Source organism: Nipponia nippon, unplaced genomic scaffold (assembly GCF_047370975.1).
Source record: "Nipponia nippon isolate SJK-2023a ecotype South Korea unplaced genomic scaffold, ASM4737097v1 scaffold_2, whole genome shotgun sequence".
Classification (NCBI taxonomy): domain Eukaryota; kingdom Metazoa; phylum Chordata; class Aves; order Pelecaniformes; family Threskiornithidae; genus Nipponia; species Nipponia nippon.
In genome coordinates, this window is record NW_028262336.1 from 109,512,789 (window position 1) to 109,531,295 (window position 18,507).

General features: G+C 41.3%; 1 protein-coding gene across 4 annotated transcripts in view; it reads left to right on the plus strand.

The window, feature by feature from the left end:
• Positions 1–18,507, plus strand: part of ATP8A2 (ATPase phospholipid transporting 8A2) — a 349,469-nt gene that overhangs the window by 12,054 nt on the left and 318,908 nt on the right. The window contains exons 1-2 of one of the 4 annotated variants that reach the window (XM_087757792.1): positions 719–784; positions 17,604–17,755. The exons of 1 other annotated variant lie outside the window; for it this stretch is intronic. In XM_087757792.1, the coding sequence (XP_087613918.1) occupies positions 17,686–17,755 (70 nt within the window). In that variant the 5' untranslated portion in view covers positions 719–784; positions 17,604–17,685. Of the gene's footprint in view, positions 1–718; positions 785–17,603; positions 17,756–18,507 lie in introns of those variants that run through there. 2 more of the 4 variants (XM_087757793.1, XM_087757795.1) reach the window with 2 other exon arrangements.

Consider the following 18,507-nt stretch of genomic DNA (forward strand, 5'->3'; position numbering starts at 1 on the left):
GAAGAGTGATTAACAACCTGAAGAAGGAGGAAGGGAAGTCCTACATTAAGAAGATTGGCAGTGCTTCAACTAGAAGACTATGCTGTGACTGAGGCTATAGCTAAAAATAGAATTGGATTAACAGAAGAAAAGCAAGTAGCTAAAACTAAGGTCAAAGCAGAAATAGATACTTTAGAATTGTCTCATACACCAAAAGATAGGAAGAGATATTTAAGGAGTTTTCCTATCATATACACCTGTAAAAAGGAAAATCAGTTCACACTAAGAACTGTGAAATAAGACTCAAATAATAAGATAACAGTTAAGAGATCAAGAACTAAACTTTACAATATGAGAAAAAAACTGCAATAACCTTTTCTGGTTGTTTATACAGGTTTTAACATGTATACTATTACAAATAAATTAAAAAGTAAGCTGTAAAAGACAGCTGTAATAATACCAACACTTACAAAATCAAAAAAACAGTAAAAGTAAGTTGTTTGAAAACTCTCATACAGGTAGGGTAACATAGCAACTATTCAAGCTGAATAGGTTGTGCTTTAAGTACTCACCAGAAAGTAGACTTAACTAGATACAAGTTCTACCTGATGTCAATTATTACAGCTCTGTTTACACTAATGAGCCCCAGCCCCCTAATCTGTGGGTGAGAGAAGCTAACGCACACAGGTAAGAAGACTTTAAAAGAGGAGAAAGGAAGGAGAAGGTCATGTCTGTAGAGGTTTTGGTAGCATAAGTGTGGTACATAGGAGGCTTGTCCTGTTTTTAAGCTTTGGATTTCGGTCAGGTAAGTTTATTTTAGGGTTTGAGGGAAGGTGGCACTTATTTAAAAAAAAAAAAAAAAGTATTTTTAATGTGTTTAATAGACTTCATTTTTAGTGCTCTGAGGTAGAGACTGACTATCCTTACCTTTTCTTCCCTTTCCTATGTGGAAAAGCTGAAAGCCTGTTTTCCTGGTAGGAAAGCTTACTCAGAAGTGCAGAAAGAGTCTTCTTGTAGTAAGCAAAGCCTATGTCTGCTGTTATTGTAGTGGTTTTGTTCTTTCATCTGTGATGACATACTGCTTGGTAAAAGTATAGCTAAAACTTAAACATTGAGAACAAACAATTATAAATTTATATCAGAATAATTCCTTCCTGTGTGCAATTCTATGTTCCTGTTGCTGGCATCATAGGCACTTAAACCGTGTGACACAAGTGCTACAGTGGCGCTTTTCAACAGCTGCATAGGAGGAGTTACATTAAAGACAAAAGGTATGCTTAATGTGAGAGACTCCTTCAAATTTATTAGGATGTAAGGCTAATTAGTGGTGAGGAACTTCTGTTTTAACAAGGAGCTCAATACTGAGACAGTAACTGAATGGAAGGGATTTCTTTCTATTGAGTAGCTCTACTATTCACAGCAAAGTAGACGAGCTATCTGGAAATAATGTGGTAGTAGTATTTCTGAAGACCTCCAAACATGGTATAGCAAACTGATGCTTACCAGCTGGGGACTTCCGCTTATATATGAGCGAATAGCTTCTGTAATAGTCTGTGGAGGGAAGAGAAAGAAGGCTTTTAGGCTTTCAGAAGAAAATTGCTATATGAAATTTGTCCTCAGTAGTTGAGAGAACTGGCTGCTTGCTTTTGTCTTATATTTAAAAAAAAGGAAAAAAGTGATGAAGCTTATACTGGGGGTGGGAATGACTATTTCCCTTTCAAAAGGTGTCTCCTTCATGAAGAAATGAGAAACTCAAGCAACCTGTATCTAATCCAGGAATGGATACAGCTCAGCGCTGTCTGAAACTGTCCTGAAGAGTTTAGAACCACTTTTGGACTCTGCGTCTTAAACCATTCCTTGTGCTGAACAGAAGGAAAGAGAAGAAGTCTAGCTGATAAGACTTTCTTAGGAATGAAACAGCAGTGCTTGCTGTACCTGGATGGATGCACTGTCACTGGAAATGGAGTGAGCTAGGTGGTGATGTTCAGTTTTCAGCAGTGTGTGGTTGGTTTGGGCTTTTTTCCTCTCTTCCCTAGGGCTACATTGTTATGAAAAACTCCTCCAGTACTAGCATATGAGTCATAAGCATAATTTCCTCTAAATCTACAGCAGCCTGTGCAATACTAGATAATTAAATATTGAAAAGGTCTGTGATTCTTGGCTTTGCTTATTCTGGTAGCAGTTCCAATAAAACTCTGCCTATTGCAGACAGGTACTGGAATGTCTCAAAAATGACAAACAGATACAGTACAAATGTACTTAATCCTCAGCAATGATGGAATAGGTCAAGCTGGATCCTGATCTGATAGAAAAACAAACATTGACTGTTTTGGCAATGCCAAGCCTTGCGTGAACCCTAGCAGGAGGCCTGTATGGTCATAGCCCCAGCTGGTCCAGTTGGCATAACTCTGCCTAAATTAGATTCACTGTCACCAGCCTGCAGCAGTTCAGGGTCTGATCTACAGGATTCCCAGAAAAATCTGTAGAAGCAGCGTGAGGTATCTTTTAGAGATCCAGCCACTGAGACTGTTTTCTCTCTTTAGGAGGGGGAAAAAAAATGGTAGGGGAAAAAGAGGAAAGGCTGCTTCTAAAACTCATTCAGTACAGATGCTGCAGACAAGATAGCTGTTCCAGGAAGAACAACTAGCATAAGAAGACTTATTAGGCTGGGATTTTTCTAATAAAAATACTTTATTGCGGAAAACTTCTCCAGCTAGACTTATACTATAGGACTTCAGTATAACAGTAGTAGGTGGATAAATATTACTGCAGCATTAAAATAACTGAATTATATTTTTTCATATAATGTGCTTCAAAAGGAAAGATCCACATGAGGTTCTAGCTCAACAAGCTTTCTTCTCATCCCTGATCTGATCTCCTGACTGGGGCTGTAGAGCAGAGATAAAATGCTGCAAAACCTGTAAGCTCTCTTATCTGTCAGTAGTGCTCTTTTCCTGCAGGGGACAGGCAGAGGCGTGTGATGGCAGCTTTTCTCTTGTCCTTGGTTAAACATAGAACTGCTGTTGAATTTTCTGTTTTGGAAGTCTGTCTTATACATCCATTAAACTAAAAATAAACTTGTCCTACACTGAAGATTTTTATTAAGTTCACAAGTCTGTCCTGAGCTTTGTGCAGATGTATGTCTTCATTAAGCTGCCTTTATTATGTGTGTTCTGTTTTTGTTAGTCCTTGGTGATATAAAGCAACGTGGGAGGTTCTGCACTGGATTCTTCATCAGGTGCTTGAGGCTGGGAATACAGGAACTACTCTTCTAGGTCCAAAAATAAGAAACTTGAAATGCAGACCCCCACTCCTCCACCCCCTCACTGTAACTCTTCTCTTGGGGAAGTGGTGGTTTCAATCTAGCCTCCAAGTCCTCTAAGAAATTGCCAGGTGGTGGGGAGGGCTGTTCATTCTCACATCAGCATAGATACTTCTGTTTTAAGGTGCCTTAAAAGGAAGAAAATGTCTGTTAGTGCCAGAAAATAATCTCTGAGGAATGTGCTACCTCTCTGCATGCTGTATCCATGTTGTGATGGTGATGTAGGATAGCAGAGTCACTCTGCAATGTATCTGTTACTCCTAGAGCTCTGAAATAGTTAGCCTGAGTTTTATTTCTTCTTCCTGCTGTTAATAGTTGAATCCATGTTGTCCACTCTGCACCGAGGATGGCATTTCTTGTTTTTCTTGCTGGAGCAGAGTGATGGGTCTGCATGGGTTATGCTCATAGCTCTGGGATTTGGTGCAGTTCTCTGCATGCATGTTGAGTGTCCCCTTCACCATGTTGGGATTGCTGAATAGTCCTTGGTCTGAAGGTGGAGGTCTAAAATACTCTGTCTGATTAACAAGACAGCATTAATCTTGTTCCTGCGTTATGCCAAACTTTAACAGAGTTAGTATTACATTAGAAAAATTAGTATAAGAGTTAAATAAGAAGGTGATAGCGAATTTTATTGGTTATTACACTAGGCAGTTACAAAGATGCTGTTTTCTGCAAGGCATTTGGCCGCTGCATAAGATAGTTGAAAGTATATTGCAATTAGTGAGAATGAATTGGTTGCCAATTTCCTTTCTTGAATGGTTCCATTAACAGTCCCACTAACAGTTGTAGTGAACCTTTAATGAATACAACAAGCCACATAATCCACACAAGCCTGTGTGGCTTGGTACGTGGTGTGTTCTGTAATGGTACCATGCAGTCGGGTTTTCCATCTCATTTACTAAGTACTTCATCAACAACTTGGTATCATTTTTATTTTAAAAATATTGTCTCAGTGAGGAGAATAGACTATAACTTCATTCCCTCCCCCCCCATTATTTCTTTCATATCTGCTTTGTGTTAAGCACACTTGAAGAAAGGCAAAAGTAGCAGAGTAGTAAGGATATAGTAGATAAATAATGTGCTGCTGTTAGTTTAACACTCAATCCTCAGAACTTGTAGTATGATGCTGGAATACCCCCTTGGGTAGGATCAGTGCCTTACAGAGGCATTTTGATGGTTTATGCAAGCAGTGAAACCCCTCAGCATTGCAGGCAGCATCTGCTCCATGCCCATTCAAAGGCTCATCTGTGTAGCTGAGTACTTGGATGCATAAGCCTGTACTGAATAGCAGGTCTGTCTCCTAACAGAAGAAGGATGAGGTAAAATTAGGCCTTGCTTCTGCAATAGCTGAGCCAAAATGAACTTTAGAAGGTCCTAGTCTCTTCCTCCTGCAAATGATCCTTCCCTGTTGTCTTCTGCATTACATGTGATACAGCTGCCAAGCAGAGAAGTGGCTTGAAGAAATGCTGGGAGGGAAGATTATGGCTGACTGCTTAATCATACCCATCAATCAGTCCTTGATGATCTAATAGTTCTTCCTGATGACTTCTGGATCAGTCTTGGTAGTCTTTCTTCCTCCCCCTTACAAAATAAGGTTTAAACAACCTCCCTTGAACCTAGGGTTTCAAATCCATATATCCCTTAATTTCCTGCTTTGTAGTCAGATGTCTCCTTAAAAAGGCAGTCTTAGCTGTGTTGTGTGGTATATATTAGCATGCTCAGGGTATGCCCACATGGTCGTGCTATTTAAATATGTTTTCCTCAAGATTAGTGTTCTGCTGACATCCTCTAGAGCATGGACTGATGGGATTTGGGATGTTACGTTGCTGTGTTGCACAAACGTGTGGGTAAAATACAAGACGTCTGGGGGATTTCACAAGGGTGAGTTGGGAGTTGCCCACAAGAGTGCTGAGGGAGCCCCGCTGTCTTTCAAAGCTGGTTCTACTTTGTGCAGGGCCATCCCCTTACCATGCTGTAGCTCAGGTCAGCATTCAAGATGTGGCTCTGTCTCAGCTGTCAGTAGCACTAATAAGGAAACAGGGTTCAGTAGGACACGGCTGGCTTTCTGCTGGTTGAGTCCTTTCCAGTGACAGCAGTCAGCAGTGCTGAGCTGAAGGCGCAGTGTTGGATTTGTTGTGTTTTTGCAATAGGATCTGTCACAAGATGCAGAGGGACTTGCTCAGGCTTGGTTTGGTGGGCATTAGGGCTGCAGTCTGCTGTGTTCTGTTCTTAACTGTTAAAATTCACCCCAGTACAGTTATCACCCATGTCTGATCAGGACAAGATATGCATCCCTGTGTCTGCATAATAGATTAGATGCTTTGAAAAAACAGTGCTTTTCTAATGTGTGTTCTCCTTCTGCTGAGCTCTTCCACAAAACCTGTACGCACATGCGTGCACACATGCGAAGAGACCAAACCTGAGCTCCTGAACTAATTGCTGTTTTCCCAGTGCTCTTAAAATTTAATAAAGCAGTGGGCTTGTCTTTGTAATCTGATTGCTGTTGGCTGATGGAAATTCAGCAACTCTGCTATTGTGCCTGTTCCTTTTAGCTATAGGACCCCCACCTCACCCTGTTAAGGGCAGGAGCAATTCTGTCCATGTGTCTCCTGGCCGCTGCATAGCACTGCCTAGTGAGCAAACGGCTGGTCTAAGCTGGCTTTTACAAATCCAGTGAATTATCTGCAGCCTAGTTCATTAACCAAGTCTGAACAGTGATCATTGTGCTATTAGTATTGCTAGTGGTGTATCTTCTGTGCTGTCTTTCATCTTCCCCTCCTGCTGCCTCTTGGCCAGTACTTAAGTTGTGAGTGTACCTGCTAATGCCCTGCATGTCTAGGGCAGATGTGCTGTGTAAATAATTAATAGGGCTTACATGTTTCAAACAAGTCTAGTTAGGCTCGGTGAGGGAAAGTGAAGTTGAATGATAGTAGAAGATACACAGTACTGGGTTTTCATTTAATGCAAATCTGGATTTTGTTAGAGCTATTCCAGATCTCCCCTGTGGTAGCTGAAGCCAGCTTTCCCCAAGACTTGGTTGGACTGATGATCTGCAGTTGCCAGAACAGAGCTATCCTCACCTCACACCCTGTCTGCCTGCTCTGGATTCCTTTGATATATATTTTTTTAAGAAACAATTGGTTTTGCTATGTAATGAGGATTGCTCATAAAGGAGTTCCTATGGATCTACTAATCATTACAACCTCTTTTACGCGAAGAGTCTCAGGGCTGCATTAAACCTGTCTTGAGAACCTGTAGGGAAAAGACTGGACTTGGTCTGTGCTTATAACTATAGCACATAGTCTTTGAATCCTTAACTACTCGGTTAGACTTTGGCCAAAGGCTGTAAGTTAGGCCATAGGGCTTTGTTAGGCAAGAATTGGTAAGTGATGCAGTTCCCTTTTAGATTAGTGCATGTGTGACCTTTCGTTTTAGAAGTCCTTTCTGGACAGTGTTTCAGCTGGTAAATGAGTTCTCTTCTGGCCTGTTAAAAGGCAGTGGTCTCGGGCATCGGCCAAGTGCTACAAAGTGCTACTGCCACAGGGTTATGAGGAGTGTATTTCTTTGCTTTATCCTGTTACTCTAAGAGGATTTCGTTAATTTTTTTTTCCCCTTTAGAGTGATCTAGTGTTCTTGCCTTTAGAAATAAAAAATGAACTAAATCAACTCTATAGCATTTTTTTAATGCTGGGTTAATGTAAGTGCAAATAAATGCAACAAGCTGTAGTATCTTCAGGCTGCTTAAAACAAGCTAGAATTATTTTAACGTACTGAATACTTGACTTTTGGTGTTTACTCAAGAGGGTATTAAAAGGATGGAAGGAAAAATGCGTGTTCTTTTTATTGATAGTGTTTCATTGCTTGCAAGTACTTCATCTTTATCAATATTTTAGCTTTCTAAAGTAGAAAGCCTATTTAATATGGAAGCAACTGCATTGATAACATTGAGACAAAAGCACTGATAACTGGATTGCAAGGATTATCTATTAATAGTCATGCTTCTTTAGCTTACATTTTGGTGGCCCAAGTTAATAGAAGAGCACAAGCTAGGTGTCAGGGTAGTAGTTCACAAAAATTGAAAATAGTTCACTATAATTATTCACTGTTATCTTCAGATAATAGATGTACATAGGTATTGCTTCTGTTTACTTAAAGGCTTAGTTCCTGTGCTTTGGCTTTGTGTTAACTGGAGGGCAGTTCCAGTTGGGATGAAGGTGAGGGAGAAGTTGGTTGTTCTGCTAGTGAAATCCAAGATGTAATTTGTTCCTGCTGCAAGCTTTTTTTTTTTAGGACTGTTTGTAAGTCAGTATTTCAAGAAATGTCTTCTGGTAGTCCTGGTTGTCTTTAGGGAAGTCATAGTCATAGGTGACTTCAACTGACAAAGCTTTAGTTCTGGTATACATAGCAGGGGTGGTCTTGCTGTACAAGTACAAAAGCAACTTTGGAGGTGCAACTAGTTTTGTCATATCATATGTTGGCAACACTGCAGATGTGGACATGTTTACAGTGAGAATAGATGTGATCCTGCATCTTCTCCATTTCAAGACTGGAAGACTGCTCTGGACTACTTGGAGAACAGAGGTTCACTCTGTGATAACTGCTAATGTCTGCTTCAGAGTTTTTCCAGCCACTAGTATAGGAATATGAGTGACTGTTATCCTCTTCCAGATTTTCCTTAGAGATAAAATTAATGGTTTGTGCTTTAATTTTGACTGCATCTGCTTGATGGATAATTCTTTCTGGAAAGGAAAGCACTTCGTAAATGTCAGGGGCACTTGCGGTAGGTAGTACCCACATAATTTAGGTAAGCAAGCAGCACAAATTTGGTAGTAGGTGGAAAAGATTGTTCTTGTTGCCGTCTTCAGAGTTTGCTTAATTTTATGGTGCGCTTCTGTTTAACTGGGAATAATCATGAAAAATCATACATCAGAGAGCTGCTCTTCTTTCAGACTAGTTGTGGGGGCTTCAGATCAAAGTATTCTCTCTGTTGTGGAACTTGGTGTGCTCCTTTGCTATAGGCCTTAAGACTGAAGCCTGAAGTCAAATTCTTGAGATGAATTAATGTTTCATACCTTGCTGGATTTCTGGTCAGAGATGTCAGCAACTTGGAGAGCTAAGTTCTTGAAACTGGAAAGTTTCTCCAAGCTGCAGTCTTTTTTTTTTTTTTTTTTCTTGTGGTTTTTAATTTGAAACTTACTGGCTGAAGCATGTGTACTGGAGGAGCAACTGCAGTTCCTTCCATATGCCAAGTCAGTGGGGCTGTGTTTCATGCTTTCGGATTACCTCTGCTTTCTTATGGGCAGAACTCACAACAGCATCGGGTTTCTCCTCCTGGGCTGTGTGTACTAGGTGTCTGGGTGAATGAACTGAGCGGTGGTCTCTGGAACAAAAGGAGAGCAGGGAAAACATATCTTGCCCAAGAAGTTGTAGCTATTACATAAAGCTATGGAAACCATCGCCTGAGGTAGTGGCTGTCAGGAAAACCTCATGGAGAAAGATGAGGGAAGAGGATGGTGTAGAACTGTAGCAGGTGTTATGAACTGTGAGAGATGAGACAATCCAGGACTCCTTCCAGCTGGAACTTGGCAGTTTAGGGTACAGTCAGAATCTTCACTCTCATTGGGACAAAAGTGGTATATAAAAAAAGGTGAGGTTTAATGTGACTCTATAGCTGGCTGTGCCCTGTAAAGAGAAGCCTCTGATACAGGAGCTGGTTTCTTTTGTGCCTGTTTATTTAAAAAACCTTTATTTTCAAAAGTTGTGATACTATGTTTTGTGACAACCTTGAATTAAAAAAAACTAGTGTGCAAGCATCTTTGTCCTGTAGGATGCAGCTAAAATGGTTGCAGAGGAGCAGTGAAGATGACTTCCAGTCAGGTCTGCTGTAAGACTGACCTGAAACAAAGGTTGTTAGCAGATGGGACCAAGTACCTTAATGCTAGTAAAGGGGTGCCTCACAAAAGAGGAGGTAGCTCAACCTGGCTGTCTTTTAAGGCTCCTAATTTGCACTTGCAATTTAATTTGTCCCTCACACCTTTTGAAAAGAAAGCAATATTTGAAGTAATTTTTGCAGGTCAAAGATGCTGCAGAGAAGGGGAATATATAGGACCGCTTTCTTTAGAGGGTTACTAAATGGTGATGAATCTCACATTTACTGATTTTAATATATACATATCATTTTTATTTAAATATCTAATGTTAAAAGTGGAGTCCTCTGTAGATCTTGTGGCAATATGGGCTTTGGTGCACAATTATGGAATCAAAATTGTTAGTTATACTTACTTTTCCCGTTAAAGTTCCATAAACATGAACTGACTGACTCATCACTGGAGACCTTAATCTTACTCAAATAACATCAGAGCACAGAATAAGAGGCTGGAAACTGATTTTTCTTGTTTGTACTGCATGTGTTTGCATGCACGTGCTCACTGTTTCCTGACTGAGGCATGCTATCAGCAGCTTGGAGATGATCTGATAAAAATTAACTGGAAACTGCAAATTCTCTTAGTAAATTATTAGAGGTTACACTATGGTCTCCCTAGCTGCTGAGTGGCTCTGAGAATTAATTCCCTTCCCAGTCTGTAGTAGAGAACATGAATCTTTGATTAGACAAGCTAGGGAAATATATTTAAAAGAGAACCTACAGCTACTATTTCATTATTAACAAATGCCTTTTAGAAGAATTGTCTTCCTGACCCTGCAGGCAGTTCTACACACATCTGTCAATGTTTGCTATCACGAAAACATAAAACTGGTGCTCGATGCAAGTGTTACCTCAGTCTTTTGAACAGGTGCTTTATGTAAATCTTGAAGGGATAAATCCTGGAGGAGGGCAAAGAACAGGTTTTGGAGCTTGAACAACATCCAGCTAAGAACAAAGGAACAAAGTGGTTATGCCTGCATTTCTGGCTGGAAAATACTCTCAAAGGCAAGCAGCTGTAGCAGTCACTATCCTGCTGATTACCTGCATTGGAAAAGTTGATCTTATGGTTGGGGAAAACTGAACTTGAACTAGTGGGGTCCGATACACCAGTAAAATGATCTTGTATCACTGGAATATACTGTGTGGCAAACCGACAGTACAAGAGCTGTGTTTTCAATGTTCAACCAATCTGTTCTCTGAACAGCAGCCTCAGGGAAAAGGGATTAAATCTTTTAATTAGATGCAACCCCTGCCCATCTGATAGGTTTTGAGTCAACATGCTAAAGCTTTTTAAGTGTTTAGAATGAAATAGCAGGTAAGCTAATATTGGGTGGGAAAGTGAGGTGTAATGAGTGGGAAACTTGTCAGTTCATCCCAGCAAAACTCCCATGGCTTCAGTGATACTGAATCTATCTTCAAATTACTCAAACACAGGCGTTCTAACTTAGTGTTTAAACAAAATGTCACGTTTCTGTTGTAAGGTACTAAGAATCCAAATTGTTATATAACAAATACAATTTATGTCTAAATATAGCTGCAAAGGACTACATTCAAGACTTTAGAAATCATTAGCTGCTACAAGACTTGAGTAATTGCTAATTGGTGTGGTTTGTGGCCAGTACTCATGAAGTCACCAGAGCAGGAACAAATGCACTTTAAGCCAGTTGTGGTATCTGGTTTCTGCCTTGTAGTCCTTCTTGGTTCAACAAGGCTCAGTGCCGGGTCCTGCACTTGGGTCACAACAACCCCATGCAACGCTACAGACTGGGGGAGGAGTGGCTGGAGAGCTGCCTGGCGGAAAAGGACCTGGGGGTGTTGGTTGACAGCCACCTGAACATGAGCCAGCAGTGTGCCCAGGTGGCCAAGAGGGCCAGTGGCATCCTGGCTTGTATCAGGAATAGCGTGGCCAGCAGGAGCAGGGAGGTGATCGTGCCCCTGTACTGGGCACTGGTGAGGCCGCACCTCGAGTACTGTGTTCAGTTTTGGGCCCCTCACTACAAGAAGGACATCGAGGTGCTGGAGCGTGTCCAGAGGAGGGCAACGAAGCTGGTGAAGGGTCTGGAGCACAGGTCTTATGAGGAGCGGCTGAGGGAGCTGGGGTTGTTTAGTCTGGAGAAGAGGAGGCTGAGGGGAGACCTTATTGCTCTCTACAACTACCTGAAAGGAGGTTGTAGCGAGGTGGGGGTCTGTCTCTTCTCCCAAGTGACAAGCAATAGGGCAAGAGGAAATGGCCTCAAGCTGCACCAGGGGAGGTTTAGGTTGGATATTAGGAAAAATTTCTTCATGGAGAGAGTGGTAGGCATTGGAACAGGCTACCCAGGGAAGTGGTGCAATCACAGTCCCTGGAAGTATTCAAAAACCGTGTGGATGTGGTGCTTAGGGACATGGTTTAGAGGTGGACCTGGCAGTTAGGTTAACAGGGTGGACTCACTGATCTCAGACGTCTTTTCCAACCTTAATGATTCTATGATTCTCATTGGCTTGCCAGAAACCTGGCCGATGTAATTTACTTGCTTTCCACATTGAAGTACAAAGAATGAAGAGATACTTGCTTTATTGCTAATTATTCATTTGGTGGAACTCTTAAGTTTTTAACAACTTGCAGTGTTCTGAGCTATGCTTGTAGCTGTGGGTGCTGCGCTGGCTTCCAGTGCTGTGCTGTCTTTCTCTTTGCCTGTCCCCCTGACTGTGTGAAGGGAAGGTGCCTCGCTGGTCACCAGCTGGTAGATACACATTTCAGTAGTCAATTTGTGTGAAATGAAGGTGCTACAGGTGCTCAGCAGACAGTGAAGTGATCATGTATTTGAGGGCACAGGAGTGGCTTAAAATCTGAACTCAAATAGTGTTAAGCAGTTTAAACTTCTCTATAGAGTCTTCTCCCTTGAGGAGCACATATCTCTTACTGCCTACAGAAGGAAAAGTTCTTTTTACTAGGACTCACAACAGTGAATGTGATGTTGAACTGTGTCAAAAAATATATTTCTGGCCTTCAGAAGTATTTGAATTTCACAAATAAAAATGAAAGCATGAAGATGCAGTAGAAGACTTGTTTAATAAGTTGACATCCTGATGCTTAGCCTGTGTCTTCAGACCTGTCTCTGCAGCCGTCGTCCCTAGGATATGCTCACCACTCCTAGCCCTGGGCTTCTTTAGCTTGATTAGTTGCTAAGAAAGAAACTTAACTTAATCATAGTAAAACTGTATTATATTGAAAGTAGACTGTATTATATTGAAAGTAGACTGTTAGAGAGAATATTTGGTGGTTGAACAATACGGTCTGAAAGAGGCTTCCATAAAACTTACTTGAAACAATTCTGTTCAGCTGTGGCCTATGCTCTTGCTAGATGTGTAGGGACCTCTCAGAACTTGAGAGATTAAGACCTCAGCCTTATCTTTAAACTGCAGACTTTCCACAGCGCTCCACTCAAAATCATTTATCCACTTCATTCCTGAGTAGTGCGTGTGCTGGGGAGGGGCCAGGGCTGACCACTAGGGCAGGGGTATTCTGTCTAGATGAGCTCCTATTCAGGGGGCCCTGACAAACAGCCTCTTTCTTGCTCCTCTGTGCTTTGACCAGCAGTAGCAGTAATTCAGGCCCCTATTTTGCTGTTGGGCCAGCATGTTTAGATACCTTCCTAACATGCAATGCCTATGAAGGTTCATTTCAGCACAGTAAGACACTGAACTGTAATACCCTTCAAGAGAAACTTAAATTGAGCAAGTAGGAAAAAATTACTTCCAAGTTTCTAAAAAATTGTTGTTAAATCTGAGTGTATACATATTTGCAGTTGGACTGCAGTTTTGCTTTGCATTTCTTTAACAGATTTTTTTTTTTCTTCTTTGGAGACTTGGAGCTGTAGGAGCAAAGTAGATGCAGACCTGAAAATCCAGAATGTATGGAAGACTGACAGAGATTCTATATTTAACTTCAAACTATTTTATAATAAGGACAGCTGCAAAGCTTTGACAATCATTCTGTTTAGTATGGTTGAGAAGTCTGATCTCTGGTAGTTTACACTTCTGTGCAATATGAGGTTATGTTAGACATGTATAGTAACTGTGTGGTGGCATTAGAGAATGGCAGCAATGCCTGCTCTGTTTCATGTTTTTGATGGAGTTGGCTGTCAGCATAGTGAGATGTGTGCAACAGGAGTGGAAGTTTGGATGTAGAACTAGTGGCAGCGGTACCGCTGCCACGTGCGGTGATGTCTGCTCTAGCAGGTTTGGCCCACAGGGGCCAAAAAGGAGCTGATGCAGGCTCTTTTGAGGAGCACAGGCTACCTTCATGACCAAAATCCTGGGGGATGGAGAATGGGGAGGGGAAGAGGCTTGTGTTCTGCCTGATTAAGAATCACCCTTTAAAAGTTTGTTCTGGTCCATTATCTAATGATAAAAGATGTATTTAAAAATAAAGAAACATATCTCAAAAGGGTATGGCATAATTACTAAGGGATGTGGCTGAATTTGTAGGGAACGAAGGCCAAGGAAGGATTAAGACTTGCAGGAGCTCTTGGGGCTGCGTTCCTGGGAACCCAAAGAGTTCAGAAATGAAATGTTAATGCTCTTAGTGAAATCTGTTACCTAAAGACCCATTCAGTAATAAAATACTTGATGGTATCTGTGACTTGAAGAATAGCTCAGTTTTATGAATGGTGTGTCTTGGTACCCATCTCTGTGATGTACTGATCTCGGAGGCAGGAACGCTGGAAACAAGTGGGAAGGGCCTGGTCCCTGTTCCATGAAGAAGTTCTCCTGTGCTGCCAAAGTGCTGCACAGCTCTGACTCTGACCTTGGCCAGCTGAGCCTAATCCCCTAGCTGCAAAAAAGGAAACCTCTGGTGGTGGCTGGGTGTGCTGAGACTGAGTGAACACTTCTGAATTAGGTGGTTAGAGATTTCCTTGTGGTGTGCTTATGTTGGTGACTACTGAAAATGTTTGCTGTTAGCTGGTGCTGCTTTAGTAAAATCATTTAGTGGTGCATTCCTGGCATATCCTAGCATGTAGTTTTGATTATCAGGATAAACAAGATGATAAAAATTGCAAGGTGACTTTAGGAGCAGATGTAAGTGTATATAATACTACAACTGATCTGATATTTAGTCACTCTCCGTGATTGTTAATAAGTTTGTTCAAGTGTGAGCAGTTTCCCTGGGGAAGGAATGGGGTAAGAAATTACCTGTCTTTCTGTTCTGTTTGTATTTTTAATGAAGTCATCCTAGTCCTTTCATGTGCACACTAAGTGGGATACTCGGTGAATACCAAACTGGCAGAAAACAGTTAGGAAAGTACACAAAAAAAGAAACTTATTTTCAAGTCTGCTGTTATACCAGAATAAAGGTTGGACTCGGTGACTTGTACTTCAAATGTTCTCACTAAACTTGATGCAAAAACATCTATTACATCAGGGCTGAACTTTAACTTCAGCATTAAAGCAAATTCCAAGTACTTCCAGATTTCATGATAGTTCTGCTCAGCCTTATGTTGAGCTTCCAGGTCACTTCCAAGGTAGCATGTGGGGAGACGAACCTGCATTGCAGAACTATCAAGCTGTGATTGCAGGCACTCTGGGAAAATGTGACACCTGTTTACTATAAAGGGTTAGGGGTGGGAAGATAAATTTTTTACAAGAACAAAACCAAGCCTCAGACCCCCAAGACTCTAAACATCACGATGCCTAAAAAAAGGTTTTGTAGTGTTTTGATGTCTGACTCATTTTTGTCGATGCTTGGAGCTGCCAGTACTGAGTCGCTGATACTCAGCATTATGTGTGGAAGGATTTCCAATAATAAAAAGCAGTACTGATACAAGGCAGTACACAGTTGATGGTAAATATGCCAACAGAACTGGCTTAAAATGCCTCCTACTGGTTCTTGAGTATGCTGTGAAAATGGCTTATGTGTGCTCTACTTGCTCTGAGAAATGCTCAGAGGGGTCTGCACAAGCCATCGAAGGAAGTTGGGACAGATAAGTTTGGAGAGAATTTGAACTTGATCGCTTTGCTTGATGAGAAGTACCATGCAATTTAGGTGGAGGAACATGTTTTTTTATCTTGTTCAATTTTGGAATAGTCACAAAAATCCTGGAGGTTAATGCTAAGTATCTGTTGTGAGATACTCTTGTTTTATTGATGTTTATTTATAAATAATGTGTAACAAGTTCATTCTTAGCTTCAGGACAACAAAATTAGAAACTAGTCAATATAGAAAATGTCATGATAGCATGGTTAAGTCAGTCTTTCCACTGAGTATACTTGTCATGTCTGTCTGTTACATCTGTCAAGGGAAAAATAAGCTATCTTGAAAAACTGGAAGTTATAGTACCAGTGCAGTGTAAGTGTTTAGATGAGGCTTTTTGTCTTTGAAAAGAAATAACTTAAGAAAGCTGAGAGTGATCTGATTGTATCCTAGTATAATCCCTTATTTTGATCAAGGGCTCTTTATAGCAGATGTCTGTCCCAAATACATAGCTCAGGCTTACTGATCCAAAGGTGGACTTCTTGTCTGGTGTAGGTGAGTATAAGCTACCAAGATTGGAAGGATCTGAGGGGGGCTTTGTTAGGGAGCATGCAGTAAAAATCCTTACCTAAAAAGTACGGTGGCTAATTTGTGTTGTGATTTCATCTAGAACAATGTTAGGCAGATGTTACCAAGACCATATATTTCAGTAGCAGCTGAGCCTTTGAAATAAGGTGGATTCAGGGGTGTCCGTGATGGTTGTGATAAGGTGGTAGAGAATAAGTGGAGCCCGGGACAGAGAGCAGTCGGCACCTTGCCAGACCGATTCTGGGCCTGGCCAGTCTGGTGCTGCTGGCTTACTCACCTCTGGATGTGATAACAGTGCCTCTGCTGTCAGATCTCGCTGGCCTGGAGAAGCGAGATAAGTGGTTTTGGTTCAAGATAGGTCATTCATATGCCCTATAATAGGGAATGGCTAATCTAGGCTAGCCTAGTCAGCTGGTGAGCTTTTACCATTTTTAGTAAGAAAAACAGAGTACAGCTATATGCAGAGGACAAACGGATGCAATCCTGTCTGCTCATGGATTCATCTGTGTAGGGAACAGATAATGTTCTCAGATGTTCTCCTCATGCATTATGCAACATGCTTCCTTAATGAAAGCTGGATGAAAGCAACTAAAATTTTGAGTTACCTTCCTCTCCTGAGGAAAAAGCACTTACTTGTAGCTAGCAGTGTCTTCCATGGCTTCCTGTCGTTGTCTTGCTCATAAATATTTGATATGCTTTATGTGATTATCTCCTAACAACCTTAGTTGTGCCAATTGCCAGGTGATGTTCTGACTTTCTGCTCCATCCAGCATCTAGTCCATGGTAAGAGATGGGCTTGATACAGCCTTCACATCTGGAGCCTGGCTTTGCACAGGCATAAACAGAACTAAACTCCAAGGTTGATGGTGTAACGTCAGTGTGCTGGTAGCTTCAGAAAGACTGAACTGACCAAGCTGCTGTTGGTGGTTAACAGCCAGTGGTGGTTCTTGCTTTCTTTCCCTGCTAATGCGGTCTGGCTTTCTTGGAGCACACAGCTGTCCTAGTGTAACTGTACTCCCTTGCTAAAAATAGGCAGTGTATCACTGAAGTGTGCCTGATGGCCATAGGGAAATGTTCTGCAGATCCAGTGCTTCATTGGGATGGTAACTTCAGACACAGGCCAAAAAGCCAAGTTCTTACCTCTTCCTATGGCCATCTCCTGAGGCTTTAAGCATGCTGCTGATGTTTCCTTTTCTATTCCCCATCCACAAAGCAAGTGAATGGGAAGGAGGGGAGACAGACTGCCTGGGAGGAAGTACCTTGAAAAGCTGCTGTAAGGGCCATATAAGTAGGTATGACTCTAAAGAGAGGCTCGTACTAATGGGGTTACTACAGGTGAAAATGAAAACTACTTTCTTTTCTTAAAGGAGAGGGATTTTTATTTGCTGAATTAATTTTTTTAACCTTTTCATTTGAGATCCAAAATACTTTGCTATTAAACCTGTTCAGAGGCAAGGAAAAGTAAGTTTAAAACAATAATCCTTTATACCTGCAAAGATGAATGGATCTCATGACCCGTAACATCACAAAGAGCATCTCTAGCAGGAACAGAACTTGAGTTCTACTGTATCTTTTCCTATTAGGATTTCACCTGAGAAATTGTGCTTTGAAACCTGGTATGGGGGAGTCAGAGTCCAGGAACTGGGCAGATGGTTGTTTCAAGTCCTGAAATACAGGATGATGCTGGATTCCCCTTTTTTGCTGAAATGTATTAGAATGTTCCAGTGAAAGCCACAGCTGTCTCTTTGTGCATGGGTCTACACAGGCACCTACTGCACACTTTCCTTATGTGAATCCAATGCGGAGCAGTTTGAAAGTGCCAAACATATATTTCACAGATTGCCATGGGGATCACTTTAATCAGCTTTGAGACCTGCTAATGCTGTAGAGATCTTTGAAGGACTACTGCTGTTCATCTTCATGCAGCCAGTGCAAGAAGGAATGAACGTCATGTCTCTGTGCCGTCGCTGGAAGAGATGCTTCTCTCTAGGTAACTGTACAATGGGCAGCTGCTTTTGTTGTGCATTACACTGAACTGTGGGTGGACAGAATTAAGAACAACAGCTTTGGGAATGCTTTAGAGCAAGAGGTCAGTATGTATTCGGTAAATCTTTCTAATCTAGCGTTGGCTAGAAGCCAGTGTTACAGGCCTCTGGGCTTTTAGTAGAAGACTACAGATAGCTTTACATCATGAGCATATAAATGGGAAAACATTTCTTTTTCTTGTTTAAATTGTTCTCTTGGAAATCAAGATCAGCTGTGCTTGCAGCTGATATGCTTAAAGCTGTTAGTAAATTGTTATAGGAACAGATGCATTACAGAAAGGAAAAAAGCACTTGTGTGCCAGAATACTAATAGAATTATGATGTGCCAAAGATATTTTTAGCTTCAACCACTATTAATACAGGGAAACAAGCCTCAAAGGTGGGAGGAGGGAAGGCTGTAAGTGCTCTGTTCTAAGTATTAGCTGTGACTGTCAGTTGAGCTAAGGAGATTTCTGATGGCTGTTTTTGAAATAATCCACTAATCACCTAACAGATCCACTGTGCTTGATAGTTATGTACGTGGCCCGCAAATAGGATTACTAGTCATGGTTATCCAAGGTGTATTTGACAAAAGTGCTAGAATTCCAGGATCTTCCTTGAGCAGTGCGATTATTCAGAGGAGAGATGCTTATTCTTGTTCCAAGTATAAGAATCAGTTTAGCTGTAACTTCTGCCACCTCATGTTCACTTTTGAAAA